Source organism: Mesoplodon mirus, assembly GCF_964341445.2.
Source record: "Mesoplodon mirus genome assembly, chromosome: 8".
NCBI classification, from domain to species: domain Eukaryota; kingdom Metazoa; phylum Chordata; class Mammalia; order Artiodactyla; family Ziphiidae; genus Mesoplodon; species Mesoplodon mirus.
This window is the reverse complement of record NC_138984.1, coordinates 33564529-33591945: the sequence shown is the minus strand read 5'-3', so window position 1 is coordinate 33591945 and position 27417 is coordinate 33564529. Positions and strand designations below refer to the sequence as shown.

The 27417-nt window shown below is 37.3% G+C and overlaps 1 protein-coding gene across 4 annotated transcripts; it reads right to left on the bottom strand.

The window, feature by feature from the left end:
- Nucleotides 1–898: 898 nt before the first annotated feature.
- WDR12 (WD repeat domain 12) lies at nt 899–27348 on the bottom strand. Of its 4 annotated transcripts, none has more exons than XM_082631477.1 (14): nt 27262–27348; nt 26579–26675; nt 22940–23034; nt 19836–19930; nt 18663–18769; nt 17622–17737; nt 16915–17069; nt 15560–15605; nt 13768–13853; nt 3429–3569; nt 3207–3312; nt 2909–3041; nt 2073–2145; nt 899–1222 (listed from the first exon to the last, which is right to left on the bottom strand). In XM_082631477.1, exons 2-14 carry the CDS (start codon nt 26617–26619, stop codon nt 1145–1147), a joined length of 1272 nt encoding a protein of 423 aa, XP_082487603.1. In that variant the 5' UTR covers nt 26620–26675; nt 27262–27348; the 3' UTR covers nt 899–1144. The 4 variants fall into 4 exon arrangements, with proteins under 4 accessions (XP_082487603.1, XP_082487602.1, XP_082487604.1 ...); XM_082631476.1 differs by having other exon boundaries at nt 27239–27318; XM_082631478.1 differs by lacking the exon at nt 27262–27348 and adding an exon at nt 27225–27242.
- Between the last annotated feature and the right edge of the window lie 69 nt (nt 27349–27417).

Below are 27417 nucleotides of genomic sequence, written 5' to 3'. Positions count from 1 at the left end.
ATTTTTAAAGGAGTCTGACTTACCTTTATTTCATTTAAAAAAATTTGTTTGTTTTTGGCTGTACCACACAGCTTGCCAGATCTTTAGTTCTCAGACTAGGGATTGAACCCAGGCCCCCAGTACTGGAGGTGCAGAGTCCTAACCACTGGACCTCCAGGGAATTCCCTGACTTATCTTTTTTTAAAAAAATATTTTATTTATTTATTTATTTATTTTTGGCTGCATCCGGTCTTAGTTGCAGCATGCGGGATCTTTAGTTGCAGCATGCGGGCTCCTCCCTAGTTGTGGTGCGTGGGTTTTCTCTCTAGTTGTGGCACACAGGCTCCAGGGCATGTGGGCTCTGTAGTTGTGGCGCGTGGGTTCCAGAGCGCGTGGGCTCTGTAGTTTGTGGCATGCAGGCTCTCTAGTTGTGGTGCACAAGCTCAGTAGTTGTGCGCAGGCTTAGTTCCCGTGGCATGTGGGATCTTAAGTTTCCCAACCAGGGATCGAACCCACGTCCCCTGCATTGGAAGGTGGATTCTTTATCACTGGACCACCAAGGAAGTCCCCTCCCTGACTTACCTTTTTTTTTTTTTATCTTTAATACAAAGTACTTCACTTAAAACATTTCAACAAATTCTTAATTAACTGGCAATGTCTACATGTTTTAATGTTCTGAATACCTACAAAGAACATTATTATAGTTAGACATAACTTATTTTACCAAACAGATTATATTTCTAATTTTTTCTCTATTAAAATTTATTAGTGTTTTTAGATGCTTTTTTAAAACAGCTAACTTTTTAAAAAGTGAAGTTTCTCCCTTAGAGATAAAAATCTGAACAATTACTGAATTTTTAATAATGCTTTTATAGCATTTCAAACGCAATTCTTAATTCAAAGCAATACCTTTAAAAGATAAATTAAAAACTCAGTTTAATTTCAAGGGATTTCATAAGGTAGAGTATGCAGGCCATGTTTTACATTTAATAAACATAACTGTTGTATAATAAATACAAAGTAAAGAAGACAGTGATAACTATCATCATGGGTGAAATAGTATATAAACTTTAAAAGGCTGCTTCCTGCATCTGCATCGATGTAATCTGAGAATTCTTCTATCAATTTCATTTACAGAAGGAATCTGTAGCCAAATTTATCACTTTCATGCACCCACATGTGAAGTCGTAGGTGAATATCTATACGAATACAATTTATTGTCTGCTCCTCCACTCAGGAGTAACTGCATAAAGGGAGAGGAAAAAAACATAAACACAGAAGTAAATACAATTATTTCATATGATTGCTGAACCTAATTAAATACTGATGATTCTGATTACAGAAAGAATTATGGATGAGCAATTAACTTGCATTGAGAGTTAATAATACTAAAACGGGCCAATTGCATCAAATTTCACTACTATATTACACATATACTGTATATATATACACTATATTAAAACTTTAAAAGTGGTGATTTTAATTTGGTTGAGGCATAATATGCTACTGAACTTTCTATGAAGCATTTGCTAAGAAATGTAATAAAAGTTTGAAGAGTAATATAGTTTTACCTGTTTAAGAAAATTAAGTTTTTAAAAGATGGCACATTGTTTGTAGGTAAATGGATATTACAGATTTTTCAGATAGGCCTCAAACCTGCATTTGGAAAGCGTTCTTAGGCAATAAGAGCTTTTACGTGTGTGTGTGTGTGTGTGTGTGTGTGTATAATTAAATTGTAATTCTTTAAGAACATTTTATAATACAGCCATATTATCTAAGATTTTTCTAAGCAAATACTTTGATCCAATTAGTCTGAAGTAGCAAGTTTAGGGGCTTAAAACATTTCATTAAAATACTTATGAGAAAAAAAGTGCTTCAAAATATTCAAATTTTACTACTCCTAATATTAAAGGACAATTTTTTTCTTCTTTAAATGAGATATGAGATTTTATGAATATTAATGGAACTTAGAATACAGAATTATAAATATCAGATATATTGAAACTAATAACTCTGTAAACACAAATACCAGATTTATTCTAAAAATATAATGTAGTTTCTTCCTCTCTACCAAATAACTAATAAATTCTTACCCCTGTGTCTGTCCAGTCTACACTCAGAACTTTGTCTTCATGAGCAGCCAGATCATAGAGAGGAGCCTTACAACTAAAAGATGAAAATATTAACATGTTATATGCATTTCATAGTATTAAACAAACATATATGACTAATCACTTATACTTTTCTGAAAATTTTTAGTTTTACCATCCTTGCCCCAATAACCACTTAATCTTAAAATTCTGAGCATTTACTTGACTACCTCTCCTGTTTTTCCTGTATCATTAGCAGACTCTGGTTTTGGTTACTGCCTCTCCATTCTACTTGTAGAAATATGAAAATAAATTGTATATGTGTTCTCTTGGGGGTCCTCTGCATATATTAGTATCGTAGCACTAACTGATGAATAAGAAAGGAACCTTTAAATTTTGATGATCTTTAAAATTCTGTATTTTTTACTTAATTGCCTATTAACACATAATTTACAATTTGACCACAGTTCCATTCATTCAGGCCACTGGCCTTCTAATTCTATAATTATCATATTTATATTAAGGTTCGGGTTTTTTTTCCTATTTTATATAACAAGGTCAGAAAGATGGATTTCATAAATTGTGTTTTTGGCAAAAGAGAAACTATCACAATTAAATTCATTCAGAATGTAAAAAAACCCAACATATTAACATTAAGAAAACTCCTTTGATCCTGGCCTTCCTTTTTGATATCAATATGTATCATTTCAGGATATATGACCGAGAACTTTTTTTTGACCCTCCTGCTTTTGGATAGTCATTTCAGTGTTCATTTCATTTTCTCTGTATACAATGGGGCAATTGATAGATTTCCTTTGTAAGTCATCAACAGGAGTTACCTTCTCGTATCCCACAGCTTAACCATGTTATCTAAAGAGCCTGAAATGAGCTGCTGCTCATGGGCAGGAGACCACTTGACTGATGTGACCCAGCCTGTATGGGAGGTTAGGGACAGCGACACCAAAGAACCATCTGAACAAAACAAAACAGACAACCATTACTAAATTTTAGAAAACAGAAGTAGGCAGAACCCCCCCAAAAATTTCTAGAAAAGTATCTTTTTATACATATCTCTAGTGAGAAGAGAAACTGATGTTACTCACTCATATTTTTCCTTCAGAGGTTTACACAACTCACCTTTAGTTCGGGGATCCCACAGTCTGATATGCCTATCTGTACTTCCAGATGCTAAACGTTTACAAAGTGGAGAATAGGAGATACAATTAAACACTTTATTTCCTGTCTAAAAAAAAAAAAACGAAAGAACATGTAACCAGGGTGGGCGAAAAGTAACCATCTCCTAGAAGTTCACCACTTAAAAGCTCAAAGTTAATCAGAAAACCACTGAATTTGTCTTACCAAAGTTGACTTAAGACTGCCAGACTCAACATCCCACACTCTAATTGTGTGGTCCCAAGATGCACTGCAGATTTCTTCAGCATCTGACCACAGAACCGAGGAAATTGCTTCCTTGTGGCCAGAGAGGGTCACTATGGGAGTCTAGAAATGAAGGACACCCAAAAGGGAAAGCATTTTTGGTTTAGAGTGATTGAAACAATAATAATAGTTATTACTTTTAAAGCCGATATGCCAGATATTTTGTCAGGTGCTTTAGCTTTCATATCCTACCTTATTTCTTCTTTACAGCAATCCTCCAAGACATATTTCTGTTTTTATTTTATAGATGAAGACACTGAAGTTGAGAAAGATAACTTGCCCAAGGTCATACTGTTTATAAATAGCAGATCTGAGTTTGAACCCAAATATTACTCCAAAATTTGTAGTCTTTCCACAGTATTCTGTTGCTTCCCCTTCTGCTCTACTTTTCATTTTGAGGAATATTAACACTAATTAAATTCTCCCAGTTGACAAAGATGTTATATGTAGAAGCTAGAAGAAAAAGCTCTGGGGTCAGAAGGACCTAGGTTTGAGTTAAGGTGCTGCTATTTTCTACATAACTCTTCCAGGTTAATTAATTGCAGTAGGTTATTCTCACCACCTCATTTCTTCAGCATCCAATCTTTTTTTTTTTTTTTTTTTCTTTTTGCGGTATGCGGGCCTCTCACTGTTGTGGCCTCTCCCGTTGCGGAGCACAGGCTCCGGATGCGCAGGCCCAGCGGCCATGGCTCACGGGCCCAGCCGCTCCGCGGCATATGGGATCCTCCCAGACCGGGGCACGAACCCGTATCCCCTGCATTGGCAGGCGGACTCTCAACCACTGCGCCACCAGGGAGGCCCAGCATCCAATCTTTAAATAATGCCCATGGCTCATTTATTAGAATTCCAAAATCTCTAATGTCCCTCTCAAATTAAAATCATCAAACTAGGTATACTGTCTGTCTTAAATACAAAGAACATGTAAAAGAAAGAAGGAGAACTCTTGAAATGGGGGACAGTTAACCTACTTGTGTAACTCTGTTACATTTAACCTTCTTAAATGTTAAGGGGGTTGTACTAGGTTAGAGATCAGCAAAGTTTTTTTATAAAGATCCAGAAAGTAAAAATTTTAGCCTTTCCAGGCCACATACAGACTCTGTTCCGTGTTCTTTGTTTCTAAAGCCCCTTAAAAATGTAAAAATCATTCTTAGCACTCTGTAGTACAAAATCAGGCCACAGCCAAATCACCTGTGGGGCTGTTATTTGCCAACTGCTGGACCAAATGATCCCTAAGGTCTCTCTTCCAGCCCTAAAATTTTCCTGGAAGTAGTAAAGGAACCTGATAGAGGAGTGAGGAACAGAACCACCTCTACTGTGATCCAAAACAAAAAGTAAGGTAACATAATCAATCAGAGGCTCCAGGATAGGAAATGGCATGTAAAATGATGGGTAAATGTATATGAAAAAGCAATCCCATTCCTAGGTATTTACCTAAGAAAAATGAAAACTTAGGTTCACACAAAAAATTGTCCACAAATGTTTATAGCAGTTTTATTCGTAACTGTCAAACTAGAAACAACCCAAATATCCTTCAACTGATGAATGATTAAACCAACTGTTGTATATCCACACAATAGACTACTACTCAGCATTTGAAAGGAATAAACCATGATACTCAATAATCTGGATGAATCTTTGTTTCCCTCCTCAAATACATTATGATATGTGAAAAAAAAGCTTGATGCAAAAGGCTACATACTGTGTGATTCCACTTATATGATATTCTAGAAAAAGAAAAATTACAGGAACAGAGATCTGATAGTGGTTGTCAGGTGACAGAAATAGAGAGGAAAGGCTGACTACAAATGGGCAACATGAGTTTCAGGGGATGGCAAACTCTCCCGTATCATGAATATGTAGTAGTTACATAGTCTATGTATTTATCAAAACTCAAAAGCTATACACCAAAAAGAGTGAATTTTCCTACATGTACATTTTTTTTTTTTTTAAAGATAGAAAAGTCAACTTTGGCATTGTTACTGCAACAATCTTCAGCAGAATAGTACTGGAGGGGACTTCTTTGGTGGTCCAGTGGTTAAGAATCCGCCTTACGGGGCTTCCCTGGTGGCGCAGCGGTTGGGAGTCCACCTGCTGATGCAGGGGACACGGGTTCGTGCCCCGGTCCAGGAGGATCCCACATGCCGCAGAGCGGCTGGGCCTGTGAGCCATGGCTGCCGGGCCTGCGCATCCGGAGCCTGTACTCCGCGGTGGGAGAGGCCACAACAGTGAGAGGCCCGTGTAAAGCCAAAAAAAAAAAAAAAAAAAAAAAAAGAATCCGCCTTCCAATGCGGGGGACGCAGGTTCGATTCCTGGTCGGGAGACTAAGATCCCACATGATGCCGTGGGGCAAGCAACAGAGGAGCCCGCGCTCTGGAGACTGCACACAGCTAGAGAGAAGCCCTCACGCCGCAATGAAGATCCTGCGTGTTGCAACTAAGACCTGATGCAGCCTAATTAATTAATTAATTAATTTTAAAAAACAAATGCTCAACAAAAGAATAGTACTGCAGGAAAAACAGCAATTTTGAGAGAAAATGTGGAAAAACCTTATTGTATGTTAATATATGAAACAAATGACCAGTAAATGAACTGATTGAGAGCATTACTCATATTAATACAAGCCAGGTACTAGAAAGAAATCCAGAAAGAAAATAACTTTTTGATATTTGTCTTATTTTGGTCTTAATAACCCAACTTTTCCTATTATTTCTAATTTTAACTTCAAATAGCACTTCAACGCTTTCTAGCATAACTTCAATTAATAATTTATGAATGCATAGATTTAAAGCTTATAAAAACCTAAATGAAAAAAAATGAATATATTGTGATTTCTCTCAAATAAAATGAACAGTGGAAGCAAGCTTATGAACGTGCATAACTAAAAGTAAAAGTTATCAGCAAGGCACTGAGTGGGAGAAAATACTTATAATACCTATATCCAGCAAAGACCTTGAATACAAAAAGAAAGCTAGTCGTTAAAACAGTATGGTACTGGCACAAAAATGGAAATATAGACCAATGGAACAGGGTAGAAATTGCCCCACAGGGTAGAAAGCCCAGAAATAAATGCATGCACCTATGGTCAATTAATCTAAGACAAAGGAGGCAAGATTATATACAATGGAGAAAAGACAGTCTCTTCAATAAATGGTGCTGGGAAAACTGGACAGCTACAAGTAAAAAAATGAAATTAGAACATCCTTTTACACCATACACAAAAATAAACTCAAAATGGACTAAAGACCTAAATGTAAGACTGGATACTATAAAACTCTTAGAGGAAAACATAAGCAGAACACTCTGACATAAATTGCAGCAATATCTTTTTTGATCCATCTCTAGAGTAATGGCAATAAAAATAAACAAATGGGACCTAATGAAACTCAAAAGCTTTTGCATAGCAAAGGAAACCATAAATAAAATGAAAAGACAACCCACAGAATGGGAGAAAATATTTGCAAACAATGTGACTGACAAGGGATTAATTTCCAAAACTTCCCAACAGCTCATGCAGCTCAATATCAAAAGAACAAACAACCCAGTCAAAAAATGGGCAGAAGACCTAAATACACATTTCCCCAAAGACACACAGATGGCCAAGAGGCACATGAAAAGATGCTCAACATCACTAATTATTAGAGAAATGCAAATCAAAACTACAATGAAATATCACCTCATACCAGTCAGAATGGCCATCATCAAGAAATCTACAAATAATAAATGTTGGAGAGGGTGTGGAGAAAAGGGAACCCTCCTACATTGTTGGTGGGAATGTAAATTGGTACAGCCACTATGGAGAACAGTATGGAGGTTCCTTAAGAAACTAAAAATAGAGCTACCATATGATCCAGCAATCTCACTCCTGGGCATATATCTGGAGAAAAACATGCTTTTAAAGGACATATGCACCCCAATGTTCACTGCAGCACTGTTTACAAGAGCCAAGACATGGAAGCAACCTAAATGTCCATTGACAGATGAATGGATAAAGAAGATGTGGTACAATATATACAATGGAATATTACTCAGCCATTAAAAAGAAAGAAATAATCACATTTGCAGCAACATGGATGGACCTGGAGATTATCATACTAAGTGAAATAAGTCAGAGAAAGACAGATATCAGATGATATTGCTTATATGCAGAATTTTAAAAAAAAGATACAAATGAACTTACTTACAAAACAGAAACAGACTCACAGAGAATGAACTTATGGTTCTGGGGGGTGGGGAAGCGAAGGGGGGAAGGATAGATTGGGAGTTTGGTATTGACATGTACACACTGCTATATTTAAAATAGATAACCAACAAGGACCTACTGTATAGCACAGGGAACTCTGCTCAATACTCTGTAATAACCTAAATGGGAAAGGAATTTGAAAAAGAATAGATACATATATATGTATAACTGAATCACTCTGCTGTACACCTGAAACTAACACAACATTGTTAATCAACTATACTCCAATATAAAATAAAAACAAAATAAAAACAAAATACAAAAAGATCTCTTACAAATCAATAAGAAAAAGATAAGCAACACACTTAAAAAAAAAATGCAGTGGTTAAGACTCTGAGCTTCCACTGCAGGGGGCATGGGTCTGATCCCTGGTCGGGGAACCAAGATCCCGCATGCCGTGTGGTGCGGCAAAAAAAAAAAAAAGTACTAAAAACATGAACAGGGACTTCAAAATTAGCTATCAAAGGGCTGGGACTTAAAATACACTACACACCACCAGAAATCACAAAATGAGACACCTTTTAACAGTAAGTAAATGTAAACATGTTACGTGCTAAAATAAAATCAGTTATGGTACTAAAAAACTGACCATATCAAGTGATGATATGGATGTGGAGTAACTCTGACTCTCATATATTGTCAGTGGTAGTATAAACTGATATAACCATCTTGGAAAATGTTTTGGCAGTATTAAACATTGAGAAAACAGAACATGTGCATACCCTGTCACTCAGCAATTCTACTCCTGCAATTCTACGTATGCAGAAATGACAATATATGTGCACCAAAAAACAAGTACAGCAACTTTATTTACGGTGGCTAAAACCAGAAACAATCTAAATGTCCATCAAAAGAAGAGCAAATAAATTCTGGTATATTCATGTAATGGCATGCTATCTATTACTGAAAAGAACTATTACATGCAGTAGATGAATGAAATCTCACAGATATTACAGGCATACCTTGGAGATATTGAGGGTTTGGGTCCAGACAACCACAAAAAAGCAAACACTGTAATAAAGCGAGTCACAAGAATTTTTTGGTTTCCCAGTGCATATAAAAGTTATGTTTAGGGCTTCCCTGGTGGCGCAGTGGTTGAGAGTCCGCCTGCCGATGCAGGGGACACGGGTTCGTGCCCCGGTCTGGGAAGATCCCACATGCCGCAGAGCGGCTGGGCCCGTGAGCCATGGCCGCTGAGCCTGCGCGTCTGGAGCCTATGCTCCGCAGCAGGAGAGGCCAGAACAGTGAGAGTCCCGCGTACCGCAAAAAAAAAAAAAAAAAAAAAAGTTATGTTTACACTATACTGTAGTATATTAAATATGCAATAGCATTATATATTAAAAAAAGTACATACCTTAATTTAAAAATACTGCTAAAAAATGGTAACCATCATCTGAGTCTTCAGCAACTCATAATCTTTTTGCCTGTGGAGGGTCTTGCCTCAATGTTGATGGCTACTGACTGATCGGGTGGTGGTTGGTGAAGGCCAGGGTTGCTGTGGTAATTTCTTAAAATGAGACAACAATGACATTTGCCACATCGATTGACTCTTCCTTTCATGAACAACTTCTCTGTAGTACACAATGCTGTTTGATAGCATTTTACCCATAGTAGAACTTCTTTCAAAATTGGAGTAAAATCTTTCAAACCCTGCTGCTGCTTCATCAACTACGTTTATGTAATATTCTAAATCATTTGTTATCATTTCAATAATCTTTATAGCATCTTCACCAGGAGTAGATTCCATCTCAAGAAACCACTTTCTCTGCACAACCATAAAAAGCACCTCCTCATCCATTAAAGTCTTACAATGAGATTGCAGCAATTCAGTCACCTCTTCAGGCTCCACTTCTAGTACTAGTTTTTTTTATTATTTCTGCCACATCTGCAGTTACTTCCTCCCCTGAAGTCTTGAACCCCTCAAAGTCATCCATGAGGGTTGCAATCAACTTCTTCCAAACTCCTGTTAATGTTGATATTTTGCCCTCAATAAATCATGAATGTTCTTCATGGCATCTAGAAATGGTGAATTCTTTCCAAAGGTTTTTTTTTTCTTAAAGCTTTTTTAAAAATTTATTTTTTAATTCTTTTCTTTTTAAGTTTTGGCTGCGTCAGGTCTTAGTTGCAGGATCTTCGTTGCGGCACGCGGGATCTTTTGTTGCAGCGCGCGGGCTTCTTTCTAGTTATGGTGCGCAGGCTCCAGAGCACGCAGGCTCAGTAGTTGTGGGGCACGGGCTTAGTTGCCCCGCAGCATGTGCGATCTCAGTTCCCCAACCAGGGATCGAACCCGCGTCCCCTGCATTAGAAGGCGAATTCTTAACCACTGGACCACCAGGGAAGTCCCTCCAAAGGTTTTCAGATGACTTTGCCCAGATCCATCAGAGGAATCACTAAGTATGGCAGTTATTGTCTTATGAAATATATTTCTTAAATAATAAGGCTTAAAAGTTGAAATTACTCCTTGACCCATGGGCTGCAGAATGGATGCTGTGTTAGCAGGCACGAAAATAACATTAATCTTCTTGAACACCTCCATTAGAACTCTTGGATGACCAGGTGCACTGTCAATGAGCAGTAATGTTTTTAGAAAGGAATCTTTTTTTCTGAGCAGTAGGTCTCAACAGTGGGCTTAAAATACTTAGTAAACCATGCCGTAAACAGATGTACTGTCATCCAGGCTTTGTTGTTCTATTTACAGAGCACAGATGGAGTAGATTTAACATAATTCTTAAGGTCCCTAGGATTTTCAGAATGGTAAATGAGCACTGGCCTCAACTTCAAGTCACCAGCTGCATTAGCCCCTAACAAGAGAGTCAGCCTGTCCTTTGAAGCTTTGAAGCCAGGCATTGACTTGTCCTCTCTCATAAAAGTCTTAGATGGCATCTTCTTTCAAAAGAAGGATGTTTAATCTGCTTTGAAAATCTGTTAGTGTAGTCACCTTCATTTAATTTCTTTCTTTTTTTTTTTTTTTGCGGTACATGGCCCTCTCACTGTTGTGGCCTCTCCCGTTGCGGAGCACAGGCTCTGGACGCGCAGGCTCAGTGGCCATGGCTCACAGGCCCAGCCACTCCGTGGCGTGTGGGATTTTCCCGGACTGGGACATGAACCCCTGTCCCCTGCATCGGCAGGCGGACTCTCAACCACTGCGCCACCAGGGAAGCCCCCATTTAATTTCTTAGCTAGATCTCCTGGATAACTTGCTGCAGCTTCTACATCAGCACTTGCTGCTACACTTTGAACTTTTATGTTATAAAGACTGCTTTCCTTAAATCTCTTGAAGCAACTTCTGCTCGCTTCAAACTTTTCTTCTGCAGCTTCCTCACCTCTCTCGGCCTTCAAAGGATTGAAGAGAGTTAGGGCCTTCCTCTGGATTAGGCTTTGGTTTAAGGGAATGTTGTGGCTGGTCTGATCTTCTACCCAGACCACTCAAACTTTCTTCATATCAGCAACAAGGCTGTTTCACTTTATCATTCATGTGCTCACTGGAGTAGCACTTTTCCTTCAAAAACTTTTCCTTTGCATTCACAACTTGGCTAACTGGCATAAGAGGCCTATCTTTTTGACCTCTCTCAGCTTTTGACATGCCTTCCTCACTAAGCTTAATCATTTCTAGCTTTTGATTTAAAGTGAGAGACATAAGACTTCCTTTCACTTCAACACTTAAGAGTCCACTGTAGGGTTTTTAATTGGCCTAATTTCAATATTGTTGAATCTCAGGGAATAGGGAGGCACGAGAGGAGCGAGAGAGATGGGGGAACGGCTGGTCGGTGGAGCAGTCAGAACATACACATTTACTGATTAAGTTCACTGTCTTACGTGGGCGTGGTTCGTGGCACCCCAAAGCAATTACAATGGTAACATCAAAGATCACTGATCACAGATCACCATAACAAATATAATAATAATTTAAAAGTCTGAGATATTTTGAGACTTATCAAAGTGTGACACAGAGACACGAAGTGAATAAAGGCTGCTGGAAAAATGGAACCAACAGGCTTGATACACAGTTGCCACAAACCTTCAATCTGTAAAAAAATGCATTACCTGCAAAGTGCAATAAAATGAGGTATGCCTGTATATGAAGCTTAAAACTAGGTGAAACTAATCTAGGATAAGTCAGAAAAGTGATCACTTTTAGGAGGATACTGATTTCAAGGGAGCCTAGAGGGCATCTTCTAGGGTGTCGGTAATTCTTGATGTTTTGATTTAGATAGTGATTACTTGGGTATATACAAGTGCAAAAATTCATTGAGCTGTATACTTAATTATATGTATGCCAAACTTCAACTAACATAAAGGTTAAAAAAAAAAGCTACCTTCTAAGTAAAGTATTTTGATAATTCAAGAAGTCTTTTTCTACTCAGATATATTCTTTAAAGGTTGATCAGGGATATGCATCAATAAATTACCACTGGCACATTATCCAATTGGTAAGGCATTTCCAGCTTTAATTTGTCTTATGAGACAAGTGATAAGGAAGCTGAATTGCTGCCAGATCATTCAACTTACAATTCAGCAGTCTATGTTTAAATGTATAAATTATAAATCACTATTTTCAGTTGGAAACAGTAAGTGCTATTGTTTACTGCAGTTTACGTGAATTTGAGGAATCACTTATTCCTCATTTTCAACAGTTTTTATAAGATATCTTGTTATTGGTGACTATAAGAAATAATGTGCAAATGTGTGCCTGATTTAATGCACATCCATTACAGCTGTTAGAAAATGAATGAAACATATGATTTCCTAAATCTGACTCGGTATTGTTCTTCTCATTAAGTATATTAATACAGGTCAGATCATATTATGATAAGTATCCTTCTAATGGAACAGAGCAAATAAGAATCTGGATTAACTTTCTGAGTTTGATTTAATTGGATCCATATAGCAAAATGATAGAATCAAAACCTCAATTAAACTCTTGGTTTCTACTGATTTAGGAGATGTACTAGAATTACACCCTCAGTGTATGAAACACTATTACTATTACTATTTTTTAAATTGAAGTATAGTTGACTTACAATGTTGTGTTAGTTTCTGGTATACAGCAAAGTGATTCAGTCATCTATTATTTTTCAGATTCTTTTCCATTATGGTTTATTACAAGATATTGAATATAGTTCCCTGTGCTCTACAGCAGGACATGTTGTTTACTTATTTTATACATAGTAGTCTGTGTCTGCTAATCCCAAACTCCTAATTTGCCCCCCCAACCCCTTCTCCCTTTTGGTCACCATAAGGTTGTTTTCTATGTCTGTGAGTCTGCAACCTTATCATTAAACAGTCAGGTAATGAGATATTTCACTAAACTGAGTGCAAGCTTCAACAATTAAAAGATCCTACTTTAAAATTCACCATGAGGAACTCCAACAAAGATGTTAAAAAAAAAAAATTCACCACGAGGCCAAATATAATAGCTAAATAATCAACCTATCAAGCTGTAAACCTAGCTTAATGCAACTACATTCAATAACTCAAATAAATGCAGCAGAGTATTTATAATAAAAATTTACAAATCTACTGAAAGAAAGCCTAATTATGGTTGAAGCAGCAAGACAAAAGGAAACTAAATATGAACAATTATATTAAATTAACATATATTTGTCAATAAAGACCTAAGTCGGGACTTCCCTGGTGGCGCAGTGGTTAAGAATCCGCCTGCCAATGCAGGGGACACGGGTTCAAGCGCTGGTCCGGGAAGATCCCACATGCCGCAGAGCAACTAAGCCCGTGCGCCATAACTACTGAGCCTCCGCTCTACAGCCTGCGAGCCACAACTACTGAGCCTGCATGACAAAACTACTGAAGCCGGTGCGCCTAGAGCCCGTGCTCCACAACAAGAGAAGCCACCACGAGAGGACCGCGCACGGCAACGAAGAGTAGCCCCTGCTCACTGCAACTACAGAAAGCTAGAGTGCAGCAACAAAGACCCACTGTGGCAATCAATCAATCAATCAATCAATAAGTTTATCAAAAAATAACCCCCTAAGCCCAATACTGTCAGTTCTCACAAATACTTACTCTTGTTAGTCCCAACTGCTCTGTTTTCTGTTTCTTTCTTGGTCGATTTGTGGATTCTTCCATTTCATCTTCTTCATCTGTAGGGACTATATCACAGAAAATTAGATTTGACAGAGTTAAAATTTAAGGTAAATATTAATTACAAACAGTCTCAAATAATTCTTATATTTCTAGGTATATACTTTCTCTCTGTTATCTCAACTGGTTAGGGAGTTAACATTTCTCCTTATCTTGGTTAATGGAAATTATATCTAAAAACAATACTTGGCTTACCAATCTTCGAAAAGGAGAAAGCAAAAAATAAAGTATTATACATTAAAATCCTAAAACCTAACCAGTTTTGTATCTTATAAAGATTATCATTATGGCTATTCATCAGTTTACCATATCTATGAAATTTGCTTACTATTAGTTGTAGGAGAGTTCTGACCAGATTGCATTTATATTATGAAGAAGGGAATGACATGGTAAATAAACACACGTTAAAAGGACATACGGGCTTCCCTGGTGGCGCAGTGGTTGGGAGTCCGCCTGCCGACGCAGGGGATGCGGGTTCGTGCCCCGGTCCGGGGGGATCCCACGTGCCCCGGAGCGGCTGGGCCCGTGGGCCATGGCCGATGGGCCTGTGCGTCCGGAGCCTGTGCTCCACGACGGGACAGACCGCGGCAGTGAGGGGCCCGCGTACCACGCAAAAAAAAAAAAAAAGGACATACATTCCAGCCATGTTCATTCTTCTTGACTATTTCACTTTTCTAACAATAAATTAAAAGTGTTTCATAGATAGTTATTTTTTGATTTAAAAAAATCTTTGTTATCCATCATTTGGCTAGGTAGCAAACCCAGATTAAAAAAACCATAGATTTTAATGTTTTGTAACTATTTTTAAATGTCATGTGCTTTTCCCAAACTAGACTATAAGCACCTTAAGGGTAACAACTAATCATAGATAATATCTCATCTACCCAGCACTATCAAAAAGCATTTTACAAAAGGAAAAATTCCTACACCAACAACTTCCTGCCTCAAAACTGTTTGCTTTAACTAAAATGGATTTATATTTCCTGCCACTTTACACATAATTATTCAAAACTGTTTAAGCTTTTCGTGATTATCTCCCCCCTCCCCAACTCTTTGTGAACTGTATTTAGGGTGTTGTACAGTAATACAGCAATTTCCTCAGAAGCAACAGAGGTATTTTGATCTGCTTACCCATGCAATAAATAGTTCTGTACTACTACTTTTTAAAATATATGTGGGTTTTCCCCCCTTCTTTTCTTCTAGCAGTGTCTTCTTACTGTTATCAAGGTACTTTCCTCTAAGAGTCCCCTTGTCTCCTCTAATTGTTCTTTCTAATCTACGTTTTCAAAGTGAGAAAATTAAGTTCGATAAAGTTGTATTTCAAAAGATTTTTTTAAAGTAAACCAGCTAATCTAAGAAATTTCTCTAATAGTAAAGTATATCAAAATGACTCAGAAGGTAGTTTGTTTATTTCCACGTTCCTGAATAAGAGAACTCTGAGAACTAAGGCAGTTATATTGCACTGCACCAGACGTGTTATTGGTACTTGCAGGGATTCAGTGACATCATCCAATAAAAAAGGGGGTGGTAGAGTAGAAAACATTTTGAAACACAAAGAAATATACTAATTTTTCTCTATACTATAGTACTTTATTTGTGACCTAAAAAGCTCTGGTCCATTTTTTATAGAAAAATATGGGCTAAAAAGTCTTTTTTTCACTGAAATTCTTGAAATATCATTAATAAGTCAACGTAGAAGAAACATTTCATTTACCTGTAGACCAAATCTTTAGCATCTTATCCCAGGAACCACTGCAAAACTAAAAAAATATATATGAAGGGAAAAAGAGTATGCAATATAAGCCATCATATTGTTTGCCTGGTTTTCTTCTGCTATTTAACTTGAAATCTTTACGTTGCCCTGAAATTCTTACTGCTATGGCATCACCTATCTGCCTGTCTTCCTAGTCTCTGGGACGTTGTACCTTCAATCTCATGGCAACTGAAAGAGCTGCCATTCTTATAGGGCCCTGGCCATGGCTGCTTAGATCAGAGTGGGTAACTGACCTACACTGTGGCAATAGGTCTCTTCTTCCTTCAGAGCCTTTTTTTGGGAAAACTTGTGTTTTAGAGAGCTGAAGTTAATCTTTTTCCAAGGACAGACAGTATAGAATGTAAAACCTGGGAATACTGAAGGCCAGATTTCATTGCCATGTGGAGAAAGCCAGACTGAGATAAGAGAATGAAGTCAATTTGGGGAGATGAGAGGGAGGAGGTGTGCTGGCCACATGCAAGCCTCTACTCATTGGTTCCTGACATCCAAATGCATCATCACCCTGCTCATGATGTGGTGCATCACTCCCTCCTTGGGTCTTTTAAGCTAAAAAAAGTTCAGGATGAGTTTCTATCTCTTATAGCCAAAGGACAGGGTACAGTTAATTCACTTAAGTTTGCACTCAACAACATGTAAACCTTCTTTATGGCTCAATATGAATACTCATAAATTTTTAACTCTGAATGCAGAAATGTCCTCTGTTATGCTAACTGGCAAAGAAATGCTGAAGAAACACTCTTAAATCTAGAATACTTCATGTGGTTTGGAGAATTTTCAAATGGTGAGGGAGTCTGTAACCCCTCTTAAGTAAATACTGTGTTGCCCTCATAGCTTGACTGACTATTACCATTTTGTGGTGATAAAGAGTAGATCAGCAATGATAGTAAAACAACCTCGATTAATGCTAACTTTAGCGCATGCTAAGTTTTAGGTGATCAGCTAGACATTTTCAATTAATGATAGCACTATGAGTAGCTGAAGGACTGAAAATGTCCATCACTATGATTTGAGGAGGTTACATAAAGAAAGTACTTGTTTACCTGAGTTCTTAAAATTTCTGCAATTTATATAAAATTCTAAACCAGAGGTACCCAGAGCGAGGGAGTGACTCTTCATATCTCTCATTATGAGTATTTACTTTTGGTTTGAAATCATATTCTTTAGTCACCAATTGTTATGGAAGTAGGCTGATCACAGTGACTTTATGTAGAAAAGACATTTTTGCACAAGAGGCTCAAATTCTAATTGAACACAGTACTAATAATACTGTGTTCAATAACACAATAGCTACTTACTTTGGTTCCTGTGCTATCAACAGCTATAGAATCCACACTGCCAGCATGACCCCTGCAGCAGTGCAGGGCTTTCACTTTGTTTCTCTCTACATTCCACTCCCATAGGAGAATAGTCTGATCCATAGAGGCACTCAGTAGTATGCAAGACAGATTGTCTTGAAGAAAGGAGAACACAAGGATAAGAAACAAATTAGTATAAAAATTTTAAATAGTGTTCCAAAACTAAAGAACTGAATTTTTTGTAGTTGTTGATAAAGAGGTAAAAGACCTCATATAGCCACCTTTGAAAAAAGAAGCTAACTTATGGTATAAAAGGGAAGATTCTTCAAAAATAGTATAGGGACTTCCCTGGAGGTCCAGTGGTTAAGACTCCGTGCTTACACTGCAGGGGGAGCGGGTTCGATCCTTAGTTGGGGAACTAAGATCCCGCATGCCACAGGGCACAGCCAAAAAAAAAAAAAACAAAACTATAAAAGACATGCATTTAACACACTCAATATTAACTTGAAAATATATGTTATGTGATATAATTTTAGGATTCACTTCTACTGATTTACAGATTTTTTTATGTGTATATTTTTGAAAGACCCTATAAAAACTGAGGCATGAGACACTTCCTATCCTGTCCCCATCCTGCCCCAGCATCAAAAATGGCTTATTTCCAATTCCCTATCCAGGATTCCTCTCAATTTAGGCAGAGTCCTAACCTTTTTTCACCCAGGCCACATCTTTTACAACGTCTGTATGTCCCACAACTGTCATTATTGACTTTCCTTCCAAGGACCAGATCCGAGAAGTCTTATCATAAGAACCAGTCAAGATCCTGTGAGGAGAAAAAAATCCTATGAAACACAAAAAACAGCTTTTTTCAAACCCTGAAATCAATTATATTTCTAAAGCACTGATAAAGTAAACCTTGAGGATTAGATTTTTAAACTCTTCTTTAATATAAAGATTAAGATTTCAAAACACACTAGAATAAATCAGAAGATGTTACATTTGGCTTTTCCTGACCTCCTAAAATAAAAATGTAACCGACAAACCCTAGATTTCATTTTTATGATTGTTGTAAAATATTACCACTCCCAGGGAAGCTAAGCGAATTGTTTGAAAAGCCTAATAGTCCTTTGTATTTAACCAGTGAAAACCATTAAATAAAAAAACAGTAGAACCATTTAAAGTAAAAGTAAAACCAGTAAAAACATAACTATGTAATAACTCCAGGGAGACATTCTTTGAAAGTAAGCTCCTACTGAGATCCATTCTTGAGGTGTTCTTCTACAAGTAAGGCCAGAGGGGGTTTGTTCTGAACGATTCATACCTTCTTGATTCCAGTCTGCCTTTTCAGCCCTAAAAATAGCATGATCTGCATCTTCAGGGTAGTAGGCTGGGAGATCTGTGGCTAGAAAAGGTTTTTTTCCCTCTATGAAACAAATTATATTCTTGGTCTTAAAAGCAACATCATCAAATAAATGCCCTAAGACACAAGACCTATTCGGAAGACAAATGTCACTACAACATCTTTAGACAGAAAAGAAAACCTGTTAATAGATATGTTTCTTCTTGACTACACTAAATTGAAAGGTCTTTGGCATAGTCACAGTATATATATATATATATATATATATATATATATATATATATATATATACACATCACAAAATTACTTTCACAAAGAACAAGTACTCAGAGAAAACTATTCCTATAGTACACTTAAAATGGATACAAAAACATTCATCTGGCAATACCATTCCTCTGCCCCATCGATCGCACTGATCCAGTCATCATGGAACATGCATTGTTCTGGCTGAGGTGCAGTATACTTCTCCACGTACTCTAATTCCACAACCTCTTCCTAGTCACAGAGAGAAACCAGAAATCAATCAGGCGGTGCAGTTTTTAAATGGTACATTATGAAAATAAAGGACCCCCGGTTTAATTTATCTCCTTCATGTAATTCCCCTTCAGAATCCAGAAATTTTGGAGCCATATAAAAAGTGAAAAACTTTATTTGACCTAACAGTATGCTAAGAGTAATATTAAGAAATATTAATGACCTTGGAAAACTTATGCTAAAAGTAGAAAAAAAAAGAATATAAGAAACTTTATAAAATCATAAAAGCATGTTGTTTAATGGATACAGAGCTTCTGTTTAGGATGATGAAAAAGTTCTGGAAATGGACAGCGGTGATGGTTGCATAATATTGTGAATGTACATAACGCCACTGAATTGTACACTTAAAAATGGTTAAAAGAAAAATTTTATGTATATTTTACCACAGTTCCAAAAATTGCCCCCAATCATAAAAGCACTTATAAATTATATTTTAAATTATAAAAGCAATAATAAGGAAAGTTTGAAAATTAGAGGGAGGGGCAATCACTATAAATCACAATAACCTAACCCATAAGTTTATATATGTACACAATCATTTTATATACCTTTATTAGTAGTAAACATATATTTGCTATTCCCTTTCTTGACAACTGTTCCATAAATATGAAGTTATCTTTCCTTGTTCATTCATCTGCATTTCTTGAATAATACTCTTAGAAAAAAAGAGGGAATTTAAACATTGAAGATACAGAAACCGAGGTTCAGTTTCTAGGAAAAAACAGTAATCAAAAGGCTCTTGGTGGGCTTCCCTGGTGGCGCAGTGGTTGAGAGTCTGCCTGCCGATGCCGGGGACATGGGTTCTTGCCCCGGTCCGAGAAGATCCCATATGCCGCGGAGCCTGCGCGTCCGGAGCCTGTGCTCCGCAATGGGAGAGGTCACAACAGTGAGAGGCCCGCGTACCGCAAAAAAAAAAAAAAAAAAAGGCTCTTGGTTCCTGTAGATTCAGACTGATTCTAAATGAAGTTTTCCTACATTATCTGGTAATACCTTAAGTAAAATAGAGCAGGTAAGCATTTGAACTTACTGATGAGATGTTTTCCAGTTCCATGTGCTTGAACAAGGGCATTCGCAGAAACTGGCCCTTGATAAGGAAATCAAACTCCACATGTTTGTGGAACTCTAAAGAAAATACATAATAAAATTATCATTGTTAGGACCTGAAATGGTATTGGCAGAGGTAAATGAGAGACCCCCAAAACAAACAGGTACCTATTATCCTAGTGTGGCCTCCAAGTTTCTCCAGAATTTCTCCATGGCACAATCAGACCATGTATTCCAGTATATTATGTGATTTTTAAGAACAGAAATACTTTGTTCTATTGGTATAATATTTTTATTGTTGATGTTGTAATCATTTTGACTAAGGAAACCTTTGTATTCTAAGAAGAATCCCAAATATATACAAAAGTAGGAATAACATAATGAATCCTCATTCCCATCTTTTACCAACTCATGGACAATCATCTATACTCCTCCCTCCACTCTCCTGCTGGGTTTTTTTAAAGCAAAACTCAGAAATGATATAATTTCATTTGTAAATGCTTTAGTGTGTATCTCTAAAATATAAAGACTAAAAAAGTCACAATGTTAAAAATTTAACATTACTTATTCCTTTTAATACCATAAAGCCAGTCAATGTTCATATTTCCTTGTTTCATAAATGTCTTTTTTTTTTTTTTTTTTTTTTTCTTTTTGCGGTATGCGGGCCTCTCACTGTTGTGGCCTCTCCCGCTGCAGAGCACAGGCTCCGAACGCGCAGGCCCAGCGGCCATGGCTCACGGGCCCAGCCGCTCCGCGGCATATGGGATCCTCCCAGACCGGGGCACGAACCCGTATCCCCTGCATCGGCAGGCGGACTCTCAACCACTGCGCCACCAGGGAGGCCCTCATAAATGTCTTTTTACAGTGAGCTTTCTAGAATCAGCATCCAAAGTCCTCACATTATATTTGATTAATATCTTTAACAGTTCTTCGTCCTTTTTTTCCATTGCCTTTTATTTGCTGAAGAAACTGGGTCTTCTTGTAATACTTCTTACATTCTGGCTTTGGTTGATTATATCTCCAAGGTACCCTTTAACATGTTCCTCTAACACCTAAATACAACCTGTACATCAGGCAGACCCAAATGCCTGATTAGACTTTGGGTTTGGCTGTTTTTGGCAAGAATATTTACACACCACATTGTATTTCCTATTGTATCACATTAGAAAGCACACTATCTCACTGTGTCTCCTTTTATGATATTAAGATCTACCTCTGGGTTCAGATGATGTCAGTCTGATCCCATCCATCATAACGTTCTTTGTTAGCCTTTTATCTAATAAACGGCTTTAGTAGCTACAGATATTCACTTCTTAAATCCATTATTTCATTTGGAGTTACAAAATGCTAAAAATTCTTCATTCTTTCCGATTTATTAGCTATAATAAAATCCTTCTTAAAGAAGAATTCCCTCATTGACTCTTTGGCTTGTTACTTAAAAAAAAATCTGAATCTGGGCTTCCCTGGCGGCGCAGTAGTTAAGAATCCGCCTGCCAATGCAGGGTACATGGGTTTGAGCCCTGGTCTGGGAAGATCCCACATGCCACGGAGCAACAAAGCCAGTGAGCCACAACTACTGAAGCCCGCGTGCCTAAAGCCCATGCTCTGCAACAAGAGAAAAGCCCGCGTGCAGCAATGAAGACCCAACACAACCAAAAATAAATAAATAAAATAAAATAAATTTTTTAAAAAATCTGAATCATTTTGCATCTTCAACTCAAGAGCGGTGACTCAGTTAACCGATTTACACAAAAAGACAAATCAATGTTCATCTACAAGTTTGGAAAAATATGCAAATATTTGGGTAACAACAAACAACCATATACTGATATTGCAAAGTGTCTATTGCAAGAAAATAATTCTTATGCTAGTTCAGAGTTTTTCAACAATTAGAATATATGACATCTTTGGAGCTTAGAAAACTAACTATGCATCAGAATCTCTACACTATTGTACATCCATGATGAAAGATAAGAACCGATAGGAAATGCTATGTGAATATCTCTGTATCAAGAACTATATCTTGCTAACAATGAAAAGACCATGTCCCCCTGCAAAAAAGTTGTTCAAAAACATCCTAAGCTTAACAAAAAAGTTATAAGATTATTGGAAGAGGAAGTGGAACATATTAGGCATTAGTTTATAATTCTCACCTCCCCATTCCTCTAACTAGGGTAGAATCAAAACAGGTTTAAAAGCATCAGAAACATCTGCATAAAAATATGCTTGCCTCTAAATGATGGCTCCATTGACAAATTTTGTTTTTAAAGATTATGCCTTATGTTATTTTCCATTTTTCATGTTTAAATCTTCTACGTATGGTTTCATTACTTTTTAAAGAAACATTTTATTATAGAAAATTCCAAACATATACAAAAGTGGAGAATAATAAACCTTCTTATACCTATCGCCCAACTTCAACCATTATCAACTTATGACCAATCTTGTTTGATCAATATTTTTGCATACATTGTTCATATTAATTTTACAATGTTCATATCATTTTAATTTTATATTAAATTTACATATAAATTTATAGCCCATAAAATTTTTTGCATACGTTTATTTTAATTTATATCTTTATAAACATTTTACTTGATACTGTAGCATGTTTATGTTTATTTTATCCATTATTTTTAAATGAATTTTAAATAAATAAAATACTAGTATTAATACTGGCATTTGTTATTATACAAAACAAATGCTCAAATACAGATATTGTCCTTTTGCTTTGTAGAAGCACCAAGATGCTTGTTCTATGCCTACCCAATCTAGCCCTCACGTCTTCATTACCTCTACATCACAACTTTTACACTAAAATCTTTATTCCTAAATCTCAACCACCTTCTCTCCATATTGCCTTAAAAGCAGATTAAACTGAATTTCTTTTTTCCTGAAAGCTTATTTCAAAGCATTTTTCAAAGTGTCATACGGCAGGGAAATCCATGTTATAAATTTTACCATGATAACATCCATGCAGTATTATAAAATAATGCCCCCAAAGGGCTATAAATAACAATGTGATGTATTTCAGTCTAGTTAGCGTCACTGTGCTTTCTCCTAACTTTTCAGAGTATATATACCCACCGTTTTTGGCCTCCAGCAATTTATTGATGATGTTACTAAGGTCAGCAATTTCAGAGGCTGCAGGTATCGAGAAAGGAACATCATCCACCGCATACCTACAAAAAGGAAACGATAAATCAAGTCTACAGATGTTTTAACAAATGTGCATTTATTCATTCAACAAACATTTATTGGGTATCTAATACATGCCAGACATTTTGCTACATGGGGTTAACAAAAAATGAATTAACCTGTGGTCTGTGTTCTTGGAAAGGGTTAAAGTCTGGTAATCAAATACGAGGAAAGAATGTAAGAACAGTGTCATAAGTAATACATAAAATGGGAGAACAAGGAAGTGGTAGGTCATTTCAACCAGAGAAAAGGGGGTTGGGAGAGCAGAGTCTGAAAGGATGCATAAAAAACATCACTATTACACTACATCTAGAAAAGTGAGTTTCTGCCAGGTGAAGTGTGGCGAGGCAGAAAGAAGGGGTGCAGGAAAGCAGGGAGAGCAGCAAAAAAAATAGCTACGAGTTATTAAAGAGCTGCCCACCCAGCTTATTCCAGAAAGTGTTACTTTACTCTAGACAGTGACCAAAGCTAAAGCTAAAGAGGTGTGCATGGAGTAGTTTAGATGCTCTGTGAAGTACTTTTTACTTCTTTCCCTAGGCAATGAGGAACCACTGTCTAAGTCAGATAACATCATCAGAATTTTGTTTAGTTAGATCTTTCTTGGCAGCACTGCAGAGACTGGATTACAGGCACACACAATAGGGGGCAGATTAGGAAACTCTTGTAAGAGAGAATGGGAGAAAATTCTTGCAAGTCACGTATCTGACAAGGAACATGTATCTAGAATATATAGAGAACATTTATAACTCAATAATAAAGACAACCCTATTTTAAAAACGGGCAAAGGATCGAAATAGACATTTCTCCAGAGAAGGTATACAAATGACCAACAGGCACGTGAAAAGATGCTGAGCACTGTTAGTCATCAAGGAAATGCAAATCAAACCACAATGAGATATCACTTCATACCCACTAGGATGGCTACAATAAGAAAGACAGATATTAAGTGTTGGTGAGTATGTGGAGACATTAAACCCTTATTCATTGCTGGTAGAAACGTAAAATGGTATGATTGCTTTGGAAAAATCTGGCAGTTCCTCAAAAAGTTAAACATGGCATTACCACTTGACCCAGCAACTCCATTCCTAAGTTATATACCCAAGAGAAATGAACATATATATTGACACAAAAACTTGTGCACAAATGTTCACACCACCACTATTCCTAATAGCCAAAAGGTGAAAACAACCCAAATGTCCATCAACTGAAAAATGGAAACACAACTCGATATATCCATACAATGGAATATTATTGAGCAGTAAAAAGGAATGAAGTACTGATATCTATCTATCTATCTATCTATCTATAAAAGCCTTTGCCCCCCCCCCACTCCCACTGTGGCAAAAAGAGATTTATTACAGCATGTCTTGATGAGCCCTGTTTTATATATATAGGTATATATATATATAAAACAACATGGATGAACCTTGAAAAACATCATACTAAGTGAAAGAAGCCAGTCACAGAAGACCATGTACTGTATAATCCTATTTATATGAAATGTCCATAACAGACAAATCTATAGAGACAGAAAGTAAATCAGTGATTGCCCGGGGCTGGGGGGATTTGGAAGTATTTGGGTGTGGGGGGAGGGGTAACAGCTAAAGGATGATGAAAAATGTTCTAAAATTTACTGTGGTGATAGTTGCATAATTCTGCAAATACACTCAAAACTAGTGAATTGGACACTTTAAATGTGTGAATTCTATTGCACGTGAATTACATCTCAATAAAGTTGTTACAAAAAACAAAAGAAGTCTTCATAAGGTCTGAATTTAGGCTATATTTGTGGGGAATGTAAAAGTTTCAAAAGATGTTAAGGTAGAACTTCCAGGGCTCACCAAGCCATGCTATGATATGTCTCTTTTTGTCACAATGGAAGGGGGGGGTGGAGGTTTCAGATCTTGTTAAAATGTAGATTCTAAATCTGCAGGTCTGAGGTACAGTCTGAGATTCTGCCTTTTCTAACCAGCTCCCAAGTGATGCTAATGCTGCTGGTCTGCAAACTACACTTTGAGTAGTAAGGCTATAGTTATATATTTATCATGCCGATAAAAGTAAAAAGTTATTTAGGTTCTCCAAAAGGTAACAAAGCCTAGAAATTAAAAGTTTTGGTTTACTATGATATTTTGGCCAGTAAGATGAGTAGGGAAAAGTAGCATAATTACATACTCATATATGAATATACATGCATATGTAAATTATACACATATACATGAATAAATCTACTTTCCCCCCTCATTTTACTGATGAGAACGTATTGCGTGAAAGGCAAAAGCAAGAAGTTTAATTTCCAGGTTTCATTACCTTTTTGGAAAACCTAAATATATAAACACAAACACACATACACACATGATGTTTATCCATTTATCACAGGAGTTAAAATACAGTGCTCTAATATTTCTTAAAACTTCTTGTGAATCAACAATAATCTCCATAAAACTTTCAATTAGAAAAAATACAGTGATCATGCTATTCCATCACCATATTCCTTTAGAAGCATTTCGACTAAGTATATATACTCATCTGTATTGATAATACAATTTAAGTGTACTGTAAGCAACAATACAAGAGGAGTGAATATGATTTACCAGGTCAACACATAAAGCTACAAACACAATCAAAAATATAATCTTAATTGAGGTGGGAGTTTTTTACTTTACAGCTGACATTAGCTTGTTAATACAACAAATATTTATTATTTATCATCAGTACCAGAAGCACCTGACAAACATTTGTTGACTCAGTCAATCCAAGAAGCATAACATAGTCTCTACAAACAAGAGACTTACAATATAGTTGAAGAGACCAGGCGAAACAAAAAAAAAGTTAAGTAATAGTGTAATATACGCCACAAAGCAGAATATAATTAGGTTTCAAATGATTGCTACATACCTGGGGACCATTTGTAAAACTGGTAAAATGTTTACATACATATAGGTACACACATACAGGTATATATATATACACACGTATACGTGTAGATTTATGTATATAAATACACAAATGTGTAACTGAATTGACTTCACACTCATCAAAAACCAGTTCTACCAACTCCGTATTGAGAGTTCCACCTTCTAGCCTGGTTTAGAAAAGCATCGTCTATCACCTACGTTAGGAAAATGAAGTTGTGTTTTCAGACACTGTGAAACACCACTAGCAGACAGCCTATAACGACTTGGTCCGTTGTCCACTGTTCAATTACATAATGCACTTCATTCAGGAAGCAAACCTGAAGCCCTGCAGGTCCCTCTACACTCACAATTCAAATTATATACAGCCTAAGTCTAGGCAAGAAGGCTCGGAGATCCTTGAGAAATCCTCGCAAGGTACCGCTTCCACTTGAGTGGAAAACGCGCTCAAGCGAGGAATACAGCCAAAAAATGGAAAAAGTGAATTGATGGCAAAGATAACCAGGGATGCACAAGGTCATACCGGAGTGGTCTTTTGAAAGGATCCCGGGGCCGGGGGGCGGGAGGCGGGAGGGGGGAGGAGAGGAGGGGAGAGAAAGGGAGTACGCTTACTTACTTCTTGTTGTCAGTGAAGAAGCGTGTCTGGAGCTGAGCCATGGCTTGCCTACAGAAACGTATGGGTAACAGACAACCGGCGCTTTGGCCTCTCAGGACTGCAAAAAGAGGCAGCTCAAAGTTAGACCGCACGTGTCAGAGAAAAGCAGCAGTCGAACACTGGGCTTCCGCTTTCTTTCCTCGGGCCTCCTCAGCCAGGAGGCACCACGAGGCTTCTCTTCCACAAGGCCCAGCCCACAAACATCGACTACCTATTCCTAGATTTAGGCGTCATCGATTAGTAAAGCATAGGCTTAAAGGCGGCGCGTCCCTTTAATCTTTTTGTATTTTTAAAAAATATATTTAAGCTTACAATCGATTGTGAAGATACAGAGAGGCCCGATTCAAATAGGCTTCTCCTCCCTCTCTCTCTTTTTTAATTTTAGCAGGTTATCCTCAGTCCCGATAATTCAAACACAGCTCCTAGATACTACAACCCCCAGAAAGCAGCGCTTCTCACACACTGTAACCACTGAGTATTGTAGTCTTTTTTCCCACGCTGCCCTTAGACTATCTTATTTGCATTAAACCTTCCCGACTCCAGCCAAATTATCTATTATATTTCCTCTGCCTTCAGCTTTAATTCACTAAAGCCTTTCCGGGTTTACTTTTTCAAGCATACTTCCAATCAGACTCTCAGTCTACCGAGATTTTTCTTGGGCTCTCTCGCCACTAGCTTCAGGCTTTAGATCCAGGTGAGAGGCGGGGATACGAAAAAAAGAACGAATCAGAAAGGAAACACGCGACGGTGGCTGATAGTGGTCTTATCTCAAGCGACTGCGCTGCGCGCTCCCGGAGGGG

What these genes read in the sequence shown, in the direction of transcription:
- WDR12 (XM_082631477.1), bottom strand. Translation starts at nt 26,619, where the DNA reads ATGGCTCAGCTCCAGACACGCTTCTTCACTGACAACAAGAA. An exon ending in TTCTTCACTGACAACAAGAA is followed by an intron (nt 23,035 to 26,578) that starts GTAAGTAAGCGT and finishes TCCTTTTTGTAG; the next exon opens with GTATGCGGTGGATGATGTTC. An exon ending in AACTGGAAAACATCTCATCA is followed by an intron (nt 18,770 to 19,835) that starts GTAAGTTCAAAT and finishes CTCTGTGACTAG; the next exon opens with GAAGAGGTTGTGGAATTAGA.